This window comes from Leptonychotes weddellii, chromosome 4 (assembly GCF_054177405.1).
Source record: "Leptonychotes weddellii isolate Sample4059 chromosome 4, ASM5417740v2, whole genome shotgun sequence".
Taxonomy (NCBI): Eukaryota; Metazoa; Chordata; class Mammalia; order Carnivora; family Phocidae; genus Leptonychotes; species Leptonychotes weddellii.
The window spans coordinates 147,373,072-147,396,131 of NC_138372.1; the positions used below are offsets into that span (position 1 = coordinate 147,373,072).

Below are 23,060 nucleotides of genomic sequence, written 5' to 3' on the forward strand. Positions count from 1 at the left end.
GCTATATTTTATTTTATTTTTTAAAAGATTTTTATTTACTTATTGAGAGGGAGAGAATGATAGAGAGAGAGCATGAGAGGGAGGAGGGTCAGAGGGAGAAGCAGACTCCCTGCTGAGCAGGGAGCCCGATGCGGGACTCCATCCTGGGACTCCAGGATCATGACCTGAGCCGAAGGCAGTCGCTTAACCAACTGAGCCACCCATGTGCCCCTAAAATGGCTATATTTTAGACCTAAGAAAATGGCAACATGCTCAAATGATAGGACGACAACTATGCCTGTGGGTCGATTATGACTTAACTTCTCATCTATAAAATAAAAAAAAAATCAATTTCAAAAAAACCATCATCACTGAGTGGTTGTCACAGAGGCTTCTCTACAGAACACTCAGAAGAGCACAGGTTAAAAGTGAGGCAGGGAATGCAAAGAGACTGTTTCTACATAACACTATACAAAACCCAAATGCATAGTGAGATGAGACTGGTTCAATTCCTGAAGAAGAGGAAATCAGTGAAGGCTTATTTGATGTGCAGACGAACAGATAAAACACCTGCCTAACCCAACTAGAAAGATCAGATTGGATTTTCTATCTTTTTCTGTTTTCACATTGTGTAACTGTTGCTCAAGTAAATATACATGAGGATGTATAAGGAGACTGAAGAAATAAAGCAAAAAAAATAACTGAAGAATATAAAACAAACTTGGAACAAAACAAAAATTTGCATTATGTGAATAGCTCTTCCCAATGACATTTAACCAGTTCATTTTAATTAGCTATGTTCAAATACAGATAGATCACATACAACAAAGGTTTTTATTAACTAATTAATCTTTTAAAATTGTTTCAGTAATAATAAAAGATCAATTTTGGAAATGTCTCCTTGTTATCATTTTACTATGCCAAATATCTTTTTAACTGCATTTTGATTTAACTATTCTAATTGTAGAACATTTTAAATCAAGAACAATGAAAAAAAATGAACCCATATGTAAATGTATTATATATCAAAAAATTCAATGAAATTATAGTGCTGACTATACAAAGCAATTTCAAAATTTCAGAAAGTTTAGGATTTTTTTATTTCAACCAATAAACAATTATTTTTACTAAAGATTTCTTAAAGATTATTATATATGTCCTCATATATCTAAGCAATCATTACACAACTGAAATGTACTAGTTCAAAGTCAGGTCATTTTAATATATATTTAAAGTATATATGGTTTAGACGTTATTGTTTATATATTTTTTAAATTCCCATGATTCTGAAATTATAAGATCAATGATTCTTTTCCAAACCAGTTCTGGGAAATACTAAGAATTTGTGACTACTATTCATTAGTCAAAGAAAAGCAGATGTTTTCATAGTTTATTAAAATATATCTATTCAACATGAAGTCAGCTTTTTCAATGTTGGTAAGCCACTAAGGTTATGACTTTTCACAGAATTCTAGTAAGCGATTAATATTTCCTGTATCAACAGAACAAGGAAACAATAGTTCTTTCATTTCCCATTTATTTATACATGCCGGTGAGAGTTATCTTTTCATGAATTAAAATTACAGTTTAACAGGTAAAAGAACCCATTCCGGGTGTTTGGTAATATCTATGCTTATTTTAACTTGCTGTTGTTCAATTTTAAATTTTAATTGATTTTATATTTTATTTGTTTTATATAACTTCCTTCTGATAAGTAGATTATAGGTAAGACCCATTATTCATTAACTGAGAGTATTCTACATTTTTTTAATGTGAGGGTTCATAGTTGTTTAATACACCTCTATATGCTGGGTAGAATAAATCAAATATAAAATTAAATTTCATATGGACAAAATAGTGTGATATGCTAAATATTAAAAAATTTCTAAGTCCAATGACATTACATTTTTTGGTATAACTGATATTGCACTTGTCTTTATAACTATACCTAGCTAAGAGACTACTTTTTAAAAACAAGATCTAGTCCAAAGATCTAAAATGTGCCATTTGTTGAATAAGAAGCTTATCATTCTGTTTGCTGTAACAGGATACAACACTCTGACAGTGCCTCAATTGTTAACAAAATACAAATGAAAAAGAAAGACGTATCTCTATCAAGTTAAACAGTGAAGAAAAAATGACGTGGTGGCTGGTTACATTTTCTTCTTTCAAATTTGTTGCTCTGAGAGCACATTTTTGCATGCTCAGAGTGAAAATCTTCAGTGACCCTGCCCACTCTTATCCTCTCTTTTCTCTCTGCAGACTCCACACTAAAGCAATCTCCAGCTCTGGGTCAATCATTTTCTGACAACAAAGTAATGAGAATGGTAGATGGATGAGTAAAGTGTGTTCAGGTGGGGGCATCTAGGTGGCTCAGTTAGTTAAGCATTGGACTCTTGATTGTGGCTCAGGTCATGATCTCAGGGTTGTGAAATCGAGCCCAATGTGGGGCTCTGTGCTGGGCATGGAGCCTGCTTAAGATTCTCTCTTTCCCTCTCCCCCTGCCCCTCCCCACCCTACTTGCTCGTGCATGCTCTCTCTCTCTCTAAAAAAGAAATTCATAATAATAATATTTTTTTGAAGTATGTACAGGTGTATGAGTGGTTAGAGTAAAGGCATTAATCACACAACAAATGAATTATAAAACGGGTCTCACTCTTCTCAAATTTATCATTCTGCATTTTTAAGTTTCATTTTCAAGAGGGGCATCTATAATATGCTTCTGAATATTTATATTTTTGGAAGTTTCAATGATACAAATGCAAAAGTTAAACAGGGTTAATCTTTTATTAATGTGTTTTTCCATTTGGGGATAATATACCTCACCTTGACAAGCAGGGACCGGCGCATCCCATGCATGATAACCATAGGAAGACTTTCTGCACACAGCACTGCCTTTCCCAACAAGTCGGAATCCTCGGTCACAGGCCCAGCGGACCACACTATTAAGTTGTCCACCTGTCTGACTGATAATGTATCCATGAGGTGGAGATTCTGGTGTACTACAGTAGAAAGCTTTTCAAAAGACAAAAGAATCACTGTGTAATTAATGAATCAGAAATTCTTTACAATCCAGCATTGTAACTGCCACCTGTGTGAATTTTACTTCCTATGAACATCATATAATTTTCTATTCTCTTGACAATCCATTGACATAACTTTTGGGAGACAAAACTAACTCAGAACATTTTATCATCACAGAAGAGGTCTTCTGAATTGAAATATACATATTTTTCTTAACACCCTGGTGGTTCAAAAGCTCTACAAATATTTCAGTGAATTTTGGAAGCTGTACTTCTTGTAATTTGAAGGACTTAAATGCCAGTCTTGGTAGTAATATTTTAGAGCATGTTGTTTACATGTAACTTTGAAGTTATTTCCAGACACCTATATCATGTTAGGTCATGCATTTCATTTTGGTTGATGTCTAAATAGACCCCCCACATTCCATAATCCTCTCTCCCAGTTTATTAAAGAGTTTGCATGCTGTCAAGAATGCTTACATATGGTGATAAAAATGTCAATAAAATAAAACTTTCTTCATCTTCTGAAGTCTGAAATGTCAAAAGATAATGTCAAATGGCTTTTTAATATATATGTACTTTTAAGACTATTCAGCCTGGCAGGATCCATTTACCCTTTGTAACTTCAGTGTATTCATCTGAGAAAAATAAGACTTTAGTGGTAACTAGAAAGAAATAGATTGGACTTGGAATATATATGTCATAACCTGTTATTTCTAAAGGAAAAATATACAATATGTCAAGTTATTCTTGGGGTTAAACTGCTGTTTTCAATATATTTATACAAAAATTTATCATGAATATCAACATAAAGATTTAGTCTATAATACAGTCAATTTAATGTTTATAATTGATTTGAATAATTTCCCTTTAAGTTATTATGATCATTAAAACTACAATTTAATGTGCTGACCTTTAAATTCCATCTTTGGGCACAAATTTAATAAAAAGACATTTACATTGTTCACATGCTAGAAAAATGATTCAAATATGAAAAAAATTAATGATGACTGGGGCATATATTTGAATTTTTAAAGCATTTCTTCTTTGTATGCCTAATAACATTTTTGAAAAATTTAAAGCAAATCTATTGTAGGACAAAATTTATATACATATTAGTATTGTGATGTCAGTGACAAGTCAATTTTGAAGTGTGAGACAAATTGTTAATAAATTAAAATCAAACTATCATCTTATAGGTTTAAAATCAAAGTAAATAGACAAAAATTATTTTATTTGTATACTATATATGGAAATTTATATAAATAAGTAAATATGAAAGTATATTTTAAGAACTAAAATTCAAAATTTATTGAAGCCTATGTCTATAATTGTTTTGTCAGAATTGTTTATAAAATATTTATGAAAGTAATTTTCAGTTGAACTGATTAGCAATGATTCTTGGGTTGGGGAGACATGGTCCGATCACTGTACAGAAAAGAGTTGCCTGATTAGTTCTGAAATATTCTGTTATTGAGCACATACCCATGGCTCTGCCATGATTTAGGATGGGAAAAAAAGGAACATAATCTTTGTACAATGAAGAACATTTATATACACTTTTTCAACAAGAAACGAAAATTATTGGCTCAGTATCATTAGACCTTATAAACAGGAAGGCATATAGAAAAGTTATTTCATCTCAATATTAAAAAGGATTTTCAGCCCATATCTTTTTAAACACTACTTAGTGAAAAGCAGTAATGACAAAACAACTCTTTTTTTCAAAACTAAAGGTTTTTAATTATGTGTTGGTCATTTCCCTTTCAATATTAGACTTATTTAACAAGTATCATAAGTAGATGATAAAAACAAAAACAAAGATTTTTACCGTTGTACATTTGTCTTTTGTTCAACCTTCTCATATCAAGGACTTATTAAATAGGTCAGATACACACATTTGAGCAACAGTGTTACTATTTTGTGAGAATGCAAGGGAAACAAATCTATTGGAAAAAGGCATTAAAAATATCAGAGTTTAACTTATAACTAACATATATAAGTCATCAATATCCTAAATGCTTTTAATCTTTTCAAAAGTCCCAAGAGGTAGGATTATCATGACAGTGGGGACACTGAGACGCAGAGAGGTTACATAAACTGCTCAAGAAGCCTCAGTGGAGGAACTGTGATTTAAATTCATGTCTAATTGAATAGGGTCTGTGTCTTTGCTCTCTAGCCACAACCATACTGAGGATGTAGGTGAGATGTGTACTGAAGTTGTAAGTATCACATACCTATATATCTTATCCGGAACCCTTTTTTGTTATTGCCATGATCTGCCGACCATTGGAGAAATACTTCATGACCATTGCTTGTTATATTAAAAGCAGATGAATAATCTCCACTGAGGGAAATAAGCACTGGACTTTGAATATTTGGTCCTTTGGAAAGAAAATAATATAATTTAGACATAACTGAACAATTCTGTTCCAATTTATCTTTAATATTTTATATATTTAGAATATTATGGTATATGGTAATAGAATATATTTATATAGTATGATATGTGGTGACATTGCTCCAAAACCAATTTAACCACCCAACAGTAGCTTAAAACTTATCTCTGTTTTAAACATTTACCTCCATAGCTGAAGAATCTACAGTTTGTAGAATAATAAGCTAACTACAGTTTTCACATGGTGTGTAGATAAACTGGATGTTGATACTTCTAAAAATAACTATAAGATAAAATCATACAAGCAGTTGTTTACACTGAAGGTCTGCAAATATAACTAGAGTAGTTGAACTGAATTTATGAATATGTGGTAGATATAAACCATGGTTACCATCATACACCTGAAGAACATCAAATTCCTTTTCTGTCTGGAAGAACTCTACAAACATGCTGATATTATATCCTTTTTCTACTGAGATGCTCCAGGCACACATTTGAAGATTTGGGTAACTGTCAGGATACCCAGGGCTCAATATGACTCCTGTGGAATCTAGCCGTAATTCATTGGCGGGGCAGAGCACTATCAAAGAAAGATATCATTAAACAATGCTAGTCTTTTAGAACTAAGTGAAAACTACATTTTAAACACCCAGTACTCTGCTTTCATGTTTAATAACTATAAAGGAGAAAAATACCTTGAGTTATGTGTTAGAAGAGATAATTTGTATTAAGCTTACAGTTCAAAAAATGGAAGAATGACCCAAAAATTATGGTACTAATTTCCTTTTTTTTAATTACATGGAAGATGCATTACTTTTCTGTATAATAAATACATAGATAATTAAAAAATAAGACATTTATCTCCTGTATTATAAGTACATAGATAATAAAAAGGTAAGACATTTATCTACTTCGATTTCTTTGTATTCTTTCCCTACCTTTCGTCATCTTCTTATATCCCCTCCTCTTGCCTCTCTCATCTAGGTCTTTGCCTGTCCTTTTCCTTCCATATTTTTTTTTTAAAGATTTTATTTATTTATTTGAGAGAGAGAGAATGAGAGACAGAGAGCATGAGAGGGAGGAGGGTCAGAGGGAGAAGCAGACTCCCTGCCGAGCAGGGAGCCTGATGCGGGACTCGATCCCGGGACTCCAGGATCTTGACCTGAGCCGAAGGCAGTCGCTTAACCAACTGAGCCACCCAGGCGCCCCTCCTTCCATATTTTTTTACTCACTCTCTTCTCTCCTCAAACTTTAACTCACTCAGGTATGTAGGACTAGATAAGAAACTATACTGTTTCAAGAGTATTTATTCTGGGCAAGGCTACTCCTGATTTCAGAAATATGGTTAAACCATGAAAATTCAACACAATTTTAGGTTACCAATTATCTTTCAGTTCTTTGTGCGAATGAGCTAGGCTTGAAAACACCAAATATAGTTGCTGGAATATAGATGACTAGATGAAGGATTTATATATTCATCATTTCCTGGATGCAAGGGCAATGAAATATTTTGAGTTATAAAGTCTCCATGTGGTATAGGGATGGAAAAGAATAAGCAAACTAGTGGATTATGACAACACATAATTGTTCTTTATTCAAGTTAATAATTTGAAAAGAAATAATTCAAAAATAAAAGCCACCATAACTAATATTGAGATATTTGGAAATTGACTATAGAATATAGCATAGTTAAATATAGTGAAAATACAACACTAAATATAGAATATAGTAAAGTTAAAACATATAAAACTGTTTTATTTTTTTATTTTTTTGGCTTTTACTTGTGTTTCTTCTACTTTGGTCCGGGATATTTGCTTCTTGGATATGATTTGAAGATTTTCAAAAATAAGTAATGGTAGCAGGTCATTCTCAGTCTAAAAAGAGAAACCTTACCATTGCTTTCCACAAAATGACAAATATATAAAATAAACAAAAAAGTTAACTTGACAGTTGGAAATGGAATGGAAAATTTGAGTCAAAGATGAAGAACATTCGTGAATATATAGCTATGGCATATTGAAATGATGGGACATATATAACTATGAGAAATTAAGTTTTAAGGAAGGGTTTATTTAGTGTGTGCTCAGCTATTTAATATTTCTGGAATGCTTAGTTAAGTATCTTTTTGGGTTACTGAGCATGTTACTTCCTCAAAAAAACCATTTAGCAACTTCACAGTTTGACACAAAGCCCTCCAAGTTCAGTCCTTGCCTACCTCCCCAACTTTGTTTCCTGCTGCGCTCCGCCACTGAAATGAAATGCTCCGAACATATTGGATGAACTACTTACAGCTTTTTGAACTCTGCACATTCCTTCATGCTTCTGTTTCAAATGTCCTTCTTTCATCGGCTGCATTTGAAATGTTAGTGCATTTCAATGCCCAGATGAAGTATCTCATTCTTTGTGAAATACTTCCTGAACCTCTCCTCCATCAACCTGAGCAGAATTGTTGATTTCCTTCTTGGTGTCTCCATAATGTTCTATTATTGCAGTTAGCAATTTCATGGCTATTTCCTTATTTTTTTTTGTCTCCCTTCCTAGGCTCTGGTTATTGAAAAGCAAGTGCCATGTCTGATTTAATGTGTTGGCCCCAATATTCTAAACTGAACAAATATTCCATATTACTTTTGAACATCTGATATGATTCAACATAATTTACTATAAATACACAAATTAACCTACTTTCATACTATTCAACACATATCCTCAAGAAGCCCAACAATTATCAGGAATAAGAGACATATTTATTGATTATGACTACATGTGAAGACACTGTTAAGCACCTTTTGTGCATTATGTCACTTACCACAACAACTTTAGAAAGTATGTACAATTTTTACCCCCATTATACATATGGGGGAACTGATGCTCAGAAAGTCTAAAATGCATAAAGTGTCACAGTTTCACCTGGATGGACCCCACAATTTTAACCATCAAATATACTTCATCCATGTCAAACTCTTTAAAGAGCAACACATTTAGAATTGCTGTTCATATTTTAAGCATGATATAGAAAACTAAAAGGATAAAGGGAAGAATAACAACATTGCTGCAGCCCCTTTTAGGAAAAGTGAAAAAATATTAAATTATTTAAGATAGACTAAAAACAATGCATATTAATTCTAACAGACTCCAAAAAGAATGATTATTTTAGCAAGCTTGTGAATTAACTCAAAGAAAAAACAATGTAAAGTCAGAGTTTTGGCTTAAGAGCTTGGTCAATTAATTAATATAGTAACACTGCATAAACTAATTCTGAGGGATTATTTATTACTTTTTAGCTAGTATCTGAAGTGTCATTATGAGATAAAAATTAGTCTTTTCTGTATTTTCCATAGTACATAGAATAGGAAGAGATACAATTATTAACCTATAGGAAATTCTAATTTTAAAAACAAAATATTGAAAGTCTGAGAGATGAGGGATTATTAAATAGCTAAGTTATCTGGATTGTTTTATTTTAATTTTTAGAAATTTATTAAATTGGGATCCAGATTAAAAAAAATTAAGTGTTGCCCTCCAAGAGTTCACAATGTATTTATATATTGGAGTCAAAGAAGTCCTGACATGTAGCTTGTTCACAAATTCCTGTATCTGCCCAAGTTATTTTTCCATGTATAACTTCCCAAAAGGCTAAAATTCTATCCCCCACATTCACATGTCTAAATGTCTGAATATGTATCCTACATAATCCTAAGTGGCTAAAACGTAGTCTTGAATAAAGGAGGAAATTGAATGAATGACATTTAAATATCAGGATTACAGGTGATAGACTTCAGAAAATCCAAACAGCTTCAAGATGCTCTAAAGTCATAGATTAAGAGAAAGAAAAATTTTCACATTGGTGTTGGTTTTTACCTCCAAAAAATGTCTTTCTGTAAAGCCCCTTGTGAAAATCCTTCCATTTTATTGTAAGGATTCCAATGAGGTAGAAAATTAAATGTTAATTCCTACTTATATCATGTTTGGAATAATAAACAGAATTTTTGTTTTAGGTTCATTTTAACAGTTAAGATCCTGCACAGGAAACAGATTTCCATTTCTCAGGAATAAATCCCAAAGAAGGAAGTAACCCAAGAAAATCTGGGGAGAGACAATCAAGTTCAATTCAATTTTATTCAAATTAACCAATATTTATAATTAGTTACTATGTGGTGGGCACTGTTTCAGGCCCTATGGGGTTACACAAAATAACAATACATGACTTCTGAACATCAAAATTCTAGCACATTATTCAAGATCCATCAGGGTCTTGCCCTTGTAATTCCATAGTGAATTCCTTGAAGTCTATACTTCTGTTTTTTTGTTTTGTTTTTTACTTGTGTGTCTTTGTATATTCATCTGTCACTTGGACCACCGCTTGTCTATCTCTATTCTACCAAAGTCTCACTTGTCATATGGAACCAAGACTCAGGGAGCAATGCTTCCATCAAGCTTTGCCTGCCTCATAAACAACTAAACATTACATAATTTGAAAGCCCCCTGGCCTGTTTCCTAAACACTCTATTGCTACCACCTGTATGGCTGTCATATCCCTTAAAGCATGTTGCCCTCACAGCAAGGACCATTTATAGCTTGTTTTTTGTTTACTTTTTTGTTTTTCACTCAAATCTTCAGGCTTAACAGGTGCTCCATTAAAGTTTAATGGCTTTATGGGGCGCCTGGGTGGCTCAGTTGTTTAAGCGACTGCCTTCGGCTCAGGTCATGATCCTGGAGTCCTGGGATCGAGTCCCGCATCGGGCTCCCTGCTCAGCGGGGAGTCTGCCTCTCCCTCTGACTCTCCCCCTCTCATGCTCTCTCTCTTTCACTATCTCTCTCAATAAATAAATAAAAATCTAAAAAAAAAAAAAAGTTTAATGGCTTTAGTGGTTAGAACAGAAACTATTTCAAATAAAGGCAATCAACATTGAAGACTTTATTTAAGGTTTCTCTTATTTTCCATCTAATTTCCACCCCTCATGGCAAAATTAATTTAAATAAATTGAATGGACTTTGGGGTAAGCTAAAAAAAATAAATAAATAAACCTTGGAAGAATAAATAATGTTTAAAGTTAAATCTGAGAAATAATGTAATAAAAGATACTACATATGAGTTGTATAACTTTAACATTATGGCCAGTTAAATATTTAATGTTTATGTAAAATAGACTTTCCTCAATTTTGCCAGTATTGAATCAAACATAAAACAAATACTTAAAGATCAATAATCATAAGAATTGGTACCTTGACAAACTGGAGGTGCTCCATCCATCTGCAGTCGTTCTCCTAATCTGCATGTCAGAATTGCATTGCCAACCAGAGTAAATCCTGGAAGACACTGATACCTAATAATGTCACCTATTAAAAAAAAAAAGACAGAGGGGGGCTTCAGATGTTTCAATTGTAAAATCTGTAAATATTGCAGAATATTTTTTCTTTCAGTCATTTTCAATTCTATTGAACTAATAAAATTCTATTAGTTATAAGCAGGGATAATATTAAAAATATTGAACTACAACTACTTCATAGATACTGACCAATCAGAACTAAAGCCAAGAGTAAATTAGATCTTACTACAGTAAGATCTAACTGGTATGTATCAGTTGGATATAAGCAATAGTGGTAAGGAAACAATCTAGTTGGTATAGTTAAGATATTCATTAAAAATATATCAATATATTATATATATATAATATATATATATAAAATATATCAATATAGAGAGACTTTCCAACCTAGTTTTAAAGGACTTTATTATCAAACTGAGCATAATCCACCACTTGTTTTCAAAGATATGGAAATAAAGCATATCTTCTAATATACCCTATATATTCTTCATTGTATGTTTTAGGCTTAAGCCTGAGTTCAAAGAACATCAGTGTGTCTGAAAAGGCAATAAAATAATAATTTGGAAGAAACCACTAGAATATAGTTATATGGTTCAAATTCCCATACTGGTTTTTCAGTTGTACATCCTAGAGATACAGGATTCTTGCTTTTGCCTATACTCCCTTTTGGTCTTTTCACTGCTATCCATTCTTAAGAATTCTCAACAATCTCCAACAATCCAGAGAAAGAGGGTCTAAGATAGGTTGCTACTATTCTTTCTGTTTCTTTTTAAGCAAATATCTCTACTAACACTATTTTTTTAAAAAAGAATTTATCGGACTTTACCTATTTCAAATTCATCATCTTCTGTCAAAATTTCAGCATTGGGTACGGGTGGTGGAGGTTGGCACACTCTTAGTTGATAAGCTATAAAAATAGACAATGTGTTTATTCCTTCTCTGAGAAGGTATATATATTCACATATGTGAAAAAAACACAAAATTATGCAAGGGTTATTTATAAGAATAAAAATAAATGGTATAATTTTATCGTTTCAATTATTTATTCTTTAAACATACTACAATATTGAGGGAAAATAAATCATTCCTTAGATACCAAAATATTTTCCCATGGTAAGAATACTTACCTGTAACTTCTTATTTCTCACCCTCATTATATTCCTTCTTGTTATATGCTTCATAACACCTGTTATTTTTCTCTTTGGTGTGATCGCAATTTGGAATTATATATTCATATTTGTTATGTGCTCTATGCCCATCTTCCCCAAAGTTCATCACAGAATCCCCTTTACCTAGCAAAGTGCCTGGCATATAGTTACAGTTGCAAACAGGTACTCAATGCTTACTCTATTCCAAGAAATATTATAAATACTTTACTTAAAATAATTCTATTAGTCCTCACAAAAATGTTATTTATTTTATTACTTAATTTATGATTAGGTCCATAATTAATTATGCCCATTTTATAGAAGAGAAAACTGTTGAAGAGAATTAAAGAATTTGTCTAAATCACACAGCTATAATGTGACAAAACTGGGATTTGAACTTAGGAGTTCTGACTCCAGAGCCTTCTCACACATGCTATATTAATATATTCATGAAATATCTGTTTGTTAAATTTCATGTTTCTAATAATCTACATCACTTGAATAGGTCAACCTCATTACATTAGAAAGATTCCTATTTGGCATAATTTAAAGGCCATCAAAAAAATAAAAGCCCTTTATGAATCTGAGCATCATGACTACTAGCCCCACCTGATATCTATATCACAATCATTTGCTTGATTAAAGTCTTATTTTTACTAAGATTTTTTTTAAATGTAATATAATCTTGTTCAGTCAAGAAACACACTTGATTACTATTATAACATTTGAAAAAAAGTGTGTTTCATATGCTTAATTTTATTACTTAAACTTAGGAGTTAAATTATGTATCTCAATGACCCAATAAAGAAACTGACACACAACTCTTACAGGGTTGAGCCAGGACTCCAGCCTCTGTCCTCTAACTCCAAAGCCCATACCTTCAATATTGCCCCTATCATGAGAAAATTATGAGAGTACTGAGGAACATCAACTGGACCACTTAAAGAAAACTCCTATAAAATAAGATGGATAAAATACATTTTAAAGAATGAGTAAAATTTTCCAGTTCTGAAAGGTAATCATGTGCATAAGAGCATTTCAGATGGAGGAGAAAACATGAGAAAAAAGTTGAGCATTGGTTCATCATCATGTAACAAAAAGCCATTTATAAGAGGTCAGTAGGTTAATACACCTCCAGGTTACTAAGGACAGAAAAAGGATGAAAATTTGTCAAAATGTAGCTGAAGAGGAATGAATCAAGGAAAATTTTTGTTTCAGTTTCCTGCTGTAAATTGTTGTATGTCTCTTCAAACATCTTCCTCCTAGTACTTCAACCTGTTTATAAAATAAAAGCACTTGCTGTGCAACGATGATAATTTGCAAGTAAAACACTGCTCTACACAGAAGGGTTACCACTAGAGAAAAGACTCGCTGGGAAAGAAGCCTAGGATGGAAAAATGTAACCTGGATTTTTGAGAAAAAATTTTAGAGTAACGTTAGGAATTTTGAAAATCATTTTCCTGAACTTAGACCTTAAAAGGGGTACAATAACCAAGATAAACGGTAATTGTAATAAATGCCAAAGAGGTAGGAGAAAGGGGATAGGAAGATACAGAGAGCCTGCCATAGAGAAATCCTTAGGAGACTATGCTGAGAACAGTTGAACTATGTAAATCTGAATATAATGTAAAGGAGAAGGAAATATTTAAAGAAACCCCTTTGCATCTGTTTTTCTTTTGACTCTCAAAAACAAAGTCCTATAAAAAATCAAATCATAAACAGCTATCAAGAAATCTGTTCTCAATCTTCATCAACTTCTACTGGTTTGTTCACTAAAATAAGTCTAAAATGTGTCCAGTGTCTTTCCATTCTTTCTGCCAACATCTCAGTGTAGAGCTCTGTCATTTAGTACCTACTGTACTGAGTTGAATAGTACCCAACAAAATTTATGTCTTTCTTGGAACCTTAGAATGTTATTTGGAAATAAGGTTGTTGCAGATGTAATGAGTTAATTTGAGGTCATACTGAATTAAGGTAGGCCTTTAAACCACTGTGACTGCTGTCATTATAAGAAGAGAGGAGACAGACATTTTGTTGTTTATTAAATACATATTATTGAGGGCCTAGTGTGCGTCAGACACCATGCAATAGGCGCTGGGAATGTGATCATGAACAAAGCAGACACAACCTTGCTTTTATAGGCACTAGTTGTCAGTGAGAAAAATATTAATCAAATTATCTTATTAATGAGTAGAAATTACTTACTAGTTGAAACAAGGTGTGTGTGTGTGTGTGTGTGTGTGTGTGTGTGTGTGACAGGGACAGAGACTGGAATGCCAAAGATTTCTGGCTACCACCAGTAGCTAGGATGAGGCAAGGAACGATCCCCGTCTATAGCTTTCAGAGATAGCATGGCCCTATCGATACACTGATTTTATACTTCTAGCCTCTAGAACTGTGAGAAAAAAAAATTCTGTTTACTTAAGACATCCAGTTTGTGGTACCTTGTTACAGCAGCCCTAGGAAACGAACACACCTGTATTATTAAATCTGCCTACAGGATGTTTCTTGCCTTCTGTTTCTTTCTAGTGAAATCCTTCCTACACACAAAGGAGGTAATGGAAAGGAGGTAACACAGTATTTTTTTGGAATCCACTGTGCGGAAAGAACTCTGCAAGTTACTTTACATGAGTCCTTCATTTAATCCCCAAATTACTACATCAAGATATGTGTAAATAGCTCACGTTGCTAAAAGGGACACTAAATTTCAGAATGGTTGAATTATTTGCCCAGTTCAATGAGCCAGAATTTGAACCACATGCTTAAAAACTAATCCATATTTTCTCCCACATTTACAGACAAATCAACCTGGACTGGAGAATTATTTTAGTGCTGAGAACTATTTTTGGTATTGCCATTTCCCTATTATCAATATATAACTTGTCATGGCCTTACAGATTAAATTTATAATCTGAGATAAAACATACGAGATGTCAGCTATCTTTCACCTGAACTTTCTCAAGTCCCTTATATTTACCATGTTAATCCCCTACTATGCACTGTCATTTTTGACAACCTTGCCAGCCTGGAAACTGGCACCATAATACTTAGCACTGAGTGTTCTACTGTCTCAAATAATTCCACCTTTATTCATTACTGTGTTAGTTCTTGTTCCATGTTTAGCTTGTGTGGGACCATTTGGTACATCTTTACATTTCCTATAATGTCTAACAGTTCATTTTGTTGTTTATTAAATACATATTATTGAGGGCCTAGTGTGTGTCAGACACCATGTAATAGGCGCTGGGAATGTGATCATGAACAAAGCAGACACAACCTTGCTTTTATAGGCATTAGTTGTCAGTGAGAAAGATATTAATCAAATTATCTTATTAATGAGTAGAAATTACTTATGAGTTGAAACAAGGTGTGTGTGTGTGTGTGTGTGTGTGTGTGTACACGCCCATGCATCCACAAGTATGTGTGTTGGGGAGATGGATGACACATAGAAGAATAACCCAGGCAGAGGAATCAGCAAGTGTGAACCAGCAAAGAGGAAGGCTGGGGTAGGGGGTTGAAGAGGGTGGGGGTGGAGGGGCTTGGGTGAGAGAGTCCTGGGCAGAGTGAGAAGGGATAAGAAAGACTGGTAAACTGGGGCTAAGTCCCCCAGGAGGGTATGGGCCATGCTCGGAATTTATTTATTGTAATCTTAAGAAAATGGCAGGCCTGTGAAGAGTTTTACATCCAGGAGGAATGTGATCAGATTTCTCCTTTAAAAAAATAACTCTGGCTACAGTGGGAAGAATAAACACAATTGGAAAAGAACAAAGGTGAATATCCAGAGACCCCCTAAAGAGTCTATACTGCAGCGGGTATTAAATAAACAATTGTTGATTGGATCTAAAAAAACTCACAAGTGTCCCCAAATGACTTGACATTAAATTAAAAGTCTTGATTATGTTCTCCAAGGGCCTCTAACTTTGCTTAATTAACTTCAGCCCCATCTATTAACCAGTTTATAATTTTAGCTGCAAATGTAGAGAGTTCCTCTCCTCCACTTAAAACTCAAGTACCCCTGATGTGTTATGTCACCTACGATTCCATTCACTCCTCATAAAAAACATTAAACCACATCTCTATACTTTCTCATAATAAACTTTGAAAAGTCAAACCTGTCTACAACCTAACCTTTACTGTAGTCTCTTCTATTCCTTAATCAACATAGCTCTCAAATGGATGACAGTGTAACATTTGATGACATGTCTAAAACTATATTCTATAGAATTTTATTCTTATCTGTCTTGCTTTCTCGAAACCTATTGTCTTGTCTCTTTTATAATTTTGTCCTCAGATGGCTAAAATAGAGACATCGTCACTGATCACGTTAGCCAGAGTTAACCTCTTGCAGTTACTCTGTTTCACATCTATTTGCCCTCTGGCAATTTTAACAATCTGTAAGAACTGTTTGCTGCCCATTTTCTTGCACTAGAATATAAACTGCGTGAGAGCAGGGACTTTTCATTATCTTATTAACAGCTAACTCCTCAGGTCATAAGGCAGTACCTGACATAGCAGTGGTCAATAAATATTTTCTGAGTAACTGAATGCTAGAACAATGAATGGAATGAATGATGAATGAGCAAAACATACATATTAAATAAATCCTTACCATACTGAGTGTGGACTCAATCCAGACTCTCTGGGTTTAAATCCTGTTTCTAATGCTGACAAGTTGGGAAATCTATGGCAAGTTACTTAACCTTGACCTCACTTTCCTAATTTGTAAATAGTAATGAAAATAGTAATGATAATAGTAATAACTTTATGCCAACCTAAAGGGTGATTACAAGGATCAAAATGTTTATATATGCAAAGCCTGGCACATAGTAAGCACTCTACAAGGGTAAGTTCTTGTATTAAATTGGGAGTTCAATTCCTTCCACATATTTGGTGTTCACAGATGAGTAAGAACATTTGGTAAAATATACTTTTTGTTTTTTCCAAGTTTCGCTTTTTATTTATGAAAAACATTTTGATTTGGCAATTACTGAAATAATTATAAGCAGTTTAGGCATATTATCTTGGCTGGTAGGAGCAGGGTGTATAAGGCAATGGTTCGAGGTATGATAAATCAGGTATGATGTAACTGGAGAATTCAACAGTGCAGCTCTGATTTTTCTGATGATGTTTCTATCAAACCAATCAACATCACTGGGAAAAAAATATATTATCCAATTTGTGTTGGAGAGTAAATACTTGTGTGCACAGGGCAGGCTGATCTAGTTTTTATTCTGAAAGCAGACTGCCTATGTTCTAATCTTGGCTCTGCTACTTGTTAACTCTATGACCTTAGGTAAACTGCTCAGACTCTGTGCTTCAGTTTTCTCAACTGCAAAATAAACATAAAGCTAAGATTGAGTTAATATATTGTCAAGTGCTTAGAACTATGCCAGACACATATTATGATTTCAAAGAGACAGTGCATTCCCTGTTTGGCAAAGGTTAACAGGAGCATGTCTGCTTTGATTATGGTTATGCCCTGGACACATATAATCTCAATTGAACATGACTTTACTTACAACCCTGATGTCATGCAAAGGGCTAGTACTCATGTGATTTCCCAGGACACATCAAACTATTCATTTTGTTTCTATTGTGATTTAAGCTGTATATTTGAAAATGCTGAGATTCCTTATTTGTTTTACACTGATGAACATTACACTGTAATAGAAAGTTATTGGCTTCAGCAACTCATTCTATAGTTATGTATATTGTTTTATGTGCCTTGGTCTTACAGCTGCTAGTACAGTGCTCTGGAAAACATATTCAATAAATATTAACTAATAACTAATTGAATTAAAGCAATATCGCATCCTTTATAATATGCTTTGGTTACTCTGGAAGAAAATAAACAGGTCTAGGATGAATACCCAATATTGCATGGTTTAGTACCATAGATTGTTTGAGCTGGAAGTTACCTTATAAATCACTTAGTCTGCTCTTTTTATTTTTTAGGGAGTGGAAGGAGGAAAAAAAAGGCCCTAGAGAAGTGAAGTGAGGTACACAAGGCCACACATCCAGTTACAGGTAGAACATATATTTGAGTCCATACTTTTCACGATCATTCTATTTAGAAACACCTATAGTTATGACTGTTAATGAAAAACTGTATAACAGATATTTACACATTTAAATATACCTTTGACTTAAATCTGTGTTCTTTTTAGAAGAATCATTTTAATCAACATGCCATTCAGCTTGAAACCACCATTTACTATTTAATAGTTACATGAGGGCATCATATTCTATATGTCAGTATCTTTTTTTTTTTTTTTTTAATGTAGGCTCCACACTCAGCATGGAGCCCAATGCCAGGCTTGAATTCACAACCCTGAGATCAAGAGTCGGATGCTTAACCAACTGAGCCACCCAGGCTTCCCTATATGTCAGTATCTTTTGAGGATGACTATTGCTTAAATAGCACCATGTTTTGGTTCAAATGTGTACAGATCTCTGGATCCTGGTCCAACAAATTTTCTTCTTGAAATTGCTTTAGAGTTTAATCCTGGCAATATTTTTTGGTTATTTTCAATTTCTTATTTTCTTTGCATGAAACATCCAATCCAATTCCAGAAAAGAATGCTCTATTTATCTACTCCAGTTCAACTGAGCTATTAAAAGCTTCTTCAAAAAAGACAACACAGAACACTGGCAAATTGCCATTCCTTCTCTAAACCAAAACAGCTCAAGTACACAACCTTTCTGCCAAGTACCAACACAGTATCTCTTAAAGAGGAAAAAAAATATTTTTAATGTTCCTGTATAAATCCTAAGTGCTCTACAATGACTGATGGTGACTCAGATTAAGTATGATAATTTCATGATTTGGGAAAGATTTGGAGGAGGAAAAGCATTGATGATTACATGTTTGTTCAGTTATGTAATTTTGTCAATGTTATTTCAAAAGTTATGTAAAGCAAGTTTAAGTAGCTCCACTGAAAGAAGAGTTAGTGTTTAAAATAAAAAAGCTCCCTGAGTTCTAATTAAGAGAGAAAATTATACAGAGGTTTTTTTTTTTCCATTTTGGAGAAAATCTGCTAGCAAGTTGACATGAACCATATAGGTAAATTTCAGCAGTGCTGAAATTACTTACAAATATCACTTTTGCTCCATTAATATTATATAGTCAGTTTCTTTCTCTGCCTATATAAGGGAGAATCTTAGCAATCAAGAGCAAATGACTCATCCCCAGATTTAGAGTTGAGACCAAGAAATTCCCCATCATGAGAAAAGGATCAACAAGAAGTCACTCTTGGTATTTCCCCAGAGATGTAATAAAAGAAGTATAGTAAACAAAACTATTGGGAAATCTCCTGAATTATCCATTAAAAAGTTTCAGTATCTGCTGCATGAATTCACTTCCCAATATTCAGATAGCTCATTGAAATTATCTTGCTCTAGTACTGAGCTCACTAAAATCTGAAAAATTATATGCCAAGGTTGGGTAATCTCACACATCAGTAGATAACAGATACATCAGCAATATCATTTGACCTCTGTCAGTCTCTGTTTTCCTTTCTCTCCTCACCACCATAGTTTGGTTTGCTTTTGGTTGTAAAGGAACATGCTATAGCTATCTTTAACTATCATAAACTACTCTGTGTACTGAAAAGAAAGGAAAAGAAAAGAAAAAAAAGAGAAGAAAAGAAAAAAGAGAAAAGAAAAGAACACAAAGACAGCTCATGTGTGTTCTCAGCTTAGAATTGGCCTGGCTCTAACTGATAGGCTGTGATTTTCTACTGTTGACCATAAACAATTTCACTAACAACTAGAATCAGACATGATAACTCTTTGACCTCGTTGGAACAAGACAAAAAGGAGACCTTTCCATAATTATGTCTGAGCACAATAAAAACCAAGAACACTGTCCAAACTGCCAAAATGACCAAGACTCTTCCATCTCAGCTAACAAGAGCAAATGTTGCTTCCATACCAATTATTGTTCCAGGCATGTTCCATTCTTTCCACCTTCTAGAAAAAAAAAAAGTATTAAGATACCCAATTATAGGGACACCTGGGTGGCTCAGTCGGTTCAGTGTCTGCCTTCAGCTCAGGTCATGATCCCAGGGCCCTGGGTCCAGTCCCGAATCGGGCTCCTTGCTCAGCAGGGAGCCTGCTTCTCTCTCTCCCTCTGACTGCCATTCCCCCTGCTTGAGCTCTCTCTCTCTGTCAAATAAATAAACAAAATCTTAAAAAAAAAAGAAAAAGATACCCAGTTCTAGAACTGCTCCAATTTTGTAACAACACCCAGTCTAGAAATACAGCATGCTTCCTTGAACCTTTCCAGAACTATCTTGCACAGCCCAAATCCTATAACAAGGCTCTCCTAATACCCTCATACTGGATGCCACAGAGTCCCTCATGGTGTGTTGTCTCACTCATTATGGTGAACAAATAAAACCCAATTTTGTTTAACTGAAAGGTGTTCCTGATGGACTTTGGTTGGAGGGGACTGACAGTAAGACATTGTACAAAAAAAAATGCCATAACGTATGAATGGATGTGCACATGGAGCCAAATGTCAAAATATAGTAAGTAATTTTGGAATGATTTTAGTCATTTTAGTAATCACTAGTCATTTAAGTAATAGTAAATGGTATTATCCTTTCCTCATAACAGTTTCACCAGTTTGTTTTTTTAGTTTTTTCTCCACATTTTATATATATATATATAATTGTATGATGTCCATACCCTCTATGCTCTCTAGATATCAAACAATGAAACACTTTATGAGTTCCATGCTCTATCTACTGATAAATGAAAGGAGGTCAGGTCTTTAGGTTGTGTGAGGCAAAGGGGTCACAGAGTTCAAAGCAACGGTGATTTATGTTTTATATAAAATGTGTCCTTATATCTGCAGCAGTCTCTTTTAGGATGAGACTTTGTGGAGTTAAATATACTTTCCCTAAATACAGCATTTATTGTAAAGGCAAAATAAACTTAAAAGATGACCTAAAAGATATTACAGGCCTTTTAAACACATTTCTTAAAAATAATCTGGAAGTCAATATGTAATCAACTCATTCTTTCATAGAAGATGTGCCAATGGATAAACATTGGAAAACAATGGATAGTATAAATTAAATCATAATATAAATTACGCTTACTAAGAGAGTCTTCTGTATATAAATTGAAGTTCTCTAATATTCTGATATTAGAAAAAGCAGTGCCCTGGATAATAGATTTAAAAATGAAAATGATACTGTGTTTTAAATGAGTAAATATATAATCTGGTTATGCTATAGTCTCCTCGTTGTTTTGGTTGCCATAAGTCAGACCCCCAATAAAAATTATCTTCTTTTCACACAGTGACCTTACCACATGTTGGAAACCACAAAGAACATACTAAGTTGCAATGAACCTACATATTGCTGTAAACTTGTAGGTCATGAAGAAGAGAAGCACTACAAAGTTTGAAGTTCTAAGTTTTAATTAGGAGGGGTATTTTCTAGAAAATGAGATGACTTATCATCTTGCTAAAAATTAAAATCATTTTGCCAAATTCTTAAGGAAAAATTAGATTTCCAGGCCATTAAAACCTATGTGTTCGACAATACCAGCTTGGGACATTGCGTGGCATCCAGTAAGAACTCTCTATATTTTAGCTATTATTATTGCCAGTATTGTTGTCATTATTTAAAAAGAGGTCATTCTATGGAGTTGGATGGACCTATTTTGAATTCGAGGCAGCTCTTCTATTTATTAGTTCTCTAGCTTTATGTAGGTTAATTTTTTTTCTTTCAATTCTTTCATTATTAAAATGGGGATAATAATACTTATCTTGCAGAGCTATTACAAAAATTAGCAATAATACATGAAAAGTAGCTAGCAGAGTACCCAGCATATTAAGTTTTCAGTAAATGGTAGTTATCACTATTCTAGGGTTTGCAAAAACAATGCAGTTAAGACAGGTTTTGTGTAATTTACTTTTAGGAAGTCACTGATTAGGACTGAATATTGTTAATATTTATTATAAACCAAATCCATCTTAACTCTATAGCAGATACCAAGAAAATTTAGCTCTTACCTTAGGAAATTACAATTCCAGCAATACAGAGAGAGACAAAAACATTTTCTTAGATAAAAAAGAAGTATGATATCTGAGATAAACTGCCTCAACATTTACACATGTCCTATTTTTTCATTGCATAGAACTTTCATTTTTCAAAGCTTTTTATGAACGTTATTTTTGATCACGAAAGGCTTTATGAAGGAGATGTTTTATAAAAGACATGGCTGGCTGGATCTCATAAAGGAAGTTAGGTTAGGAGAAAAGAAACATATTTTTTTTCTCTTTTCAAATATATTAAAAATACATTAATAAATGAAACCTAAATGATCAGTGTCACCTTTAAGAAAGTATGTGAAAAGATTGATCTGCCAAATTTATAAAATAAATACACAAGTTCTAAGAAAACCGCTTCTGACTTACAATAGGGCATAAGACAAGGACCTATTAAATCAGTAACAGATTTTAAAGAAAACTGAGTTGGGGAGTAAACCACTGTAAGTTTAGGTATACTTACTCAGTTTAACACTAAGTGTTAAATAGTGCACTGCCTTCTGGTTTACTTTTTTTGTTGTTTCTGTGAAGGGAAATGCATGCATGTACCTGGTCATAAAATAATCTTTGTAAAAGTTGTAAGTAATACAGATCAAATAAAATCAATTAAACAGCTTTTTTTTAAAAAAAAAATGATTTTGAACTCACTCTTTCCATTGTAACATAATTAATCAGTCAGTAATATGAACATAAAAAGGTTAAGAAGCATAAATATGATCTGTGTCCTCAAAAAAGTACTCACTATTATTAAACTCACAAGACTTACAAAACAATACACCATGCTGTAATAAGTTCTCAAAAGTTTGGTAAGAGAAAGTGCAATCATAGAGAAGATGGTTGTGATCCCTATGAGCTCAGATTGCCAAGAAATGGAGGATATGGGACTTAAAAGGGGGAGGCAAGAAGAACTGAAGATGAGTAGGAAATCATTTGAGAATGGAAGTTCAAGAGGCAGCGCAAGAACCAATCTGACTGGAAGTCAGAGTAAGTGCTGGGGAGTTAAGATTCATTGAACTGGATTACAGGGTAGCTTTAAATTTCATTTAATGTAGGCATCCCGCAATCTTGAAAAGGAGAGTCAGAATGAAAGCAGTGCTTAAGGAAAATTATCCTACCAAGGCT

At 33.5% G+C, this 23,060-nt stretch overlaps 1 protein-coding gene across 2 annotated transcripts in view; it reads right to left on the reverse strand.

Annotated features, from left to right (window-relative positions):
- CSMD3 (CUB and Sushi multiple domains 3) overlaps positions 1 to 23,060 on the reverse strand; it is a 1,160,890-nt gene that overhangs the window by 77,958 nt on the left and 1,059,872 nt on the right. For both annotated transcript variants that reach the window (XM_081816413.1, XM_081816412.1), the window contains 5 exons: positions 11,554 to 11,634; positions 10,624 to 10,737; positions 5,792 to 5,980; positions 5,240 to 5,386; positions 2,806 to 2,994 (listed from right to left, as the gene is read on the reverse strand). In XM_081816413.1, the coding sequence (XP_081672539.1) occupies positions 2,806 to 2,994; positions 5,240 to 5,386; positions 5,792 to 5,980; positions 10,624 to 10,737; positions 11,554 to 11,634 (720 nt within the window). The remainder of the gene's footprint in view (positions 1 to 2,805; positions 2,995 to 5,239; positions 5,387 to 5,791; positions 5,981 to 10,623; positions 10,738 to 11,553; positions 11,635 to 23,060) is intronic.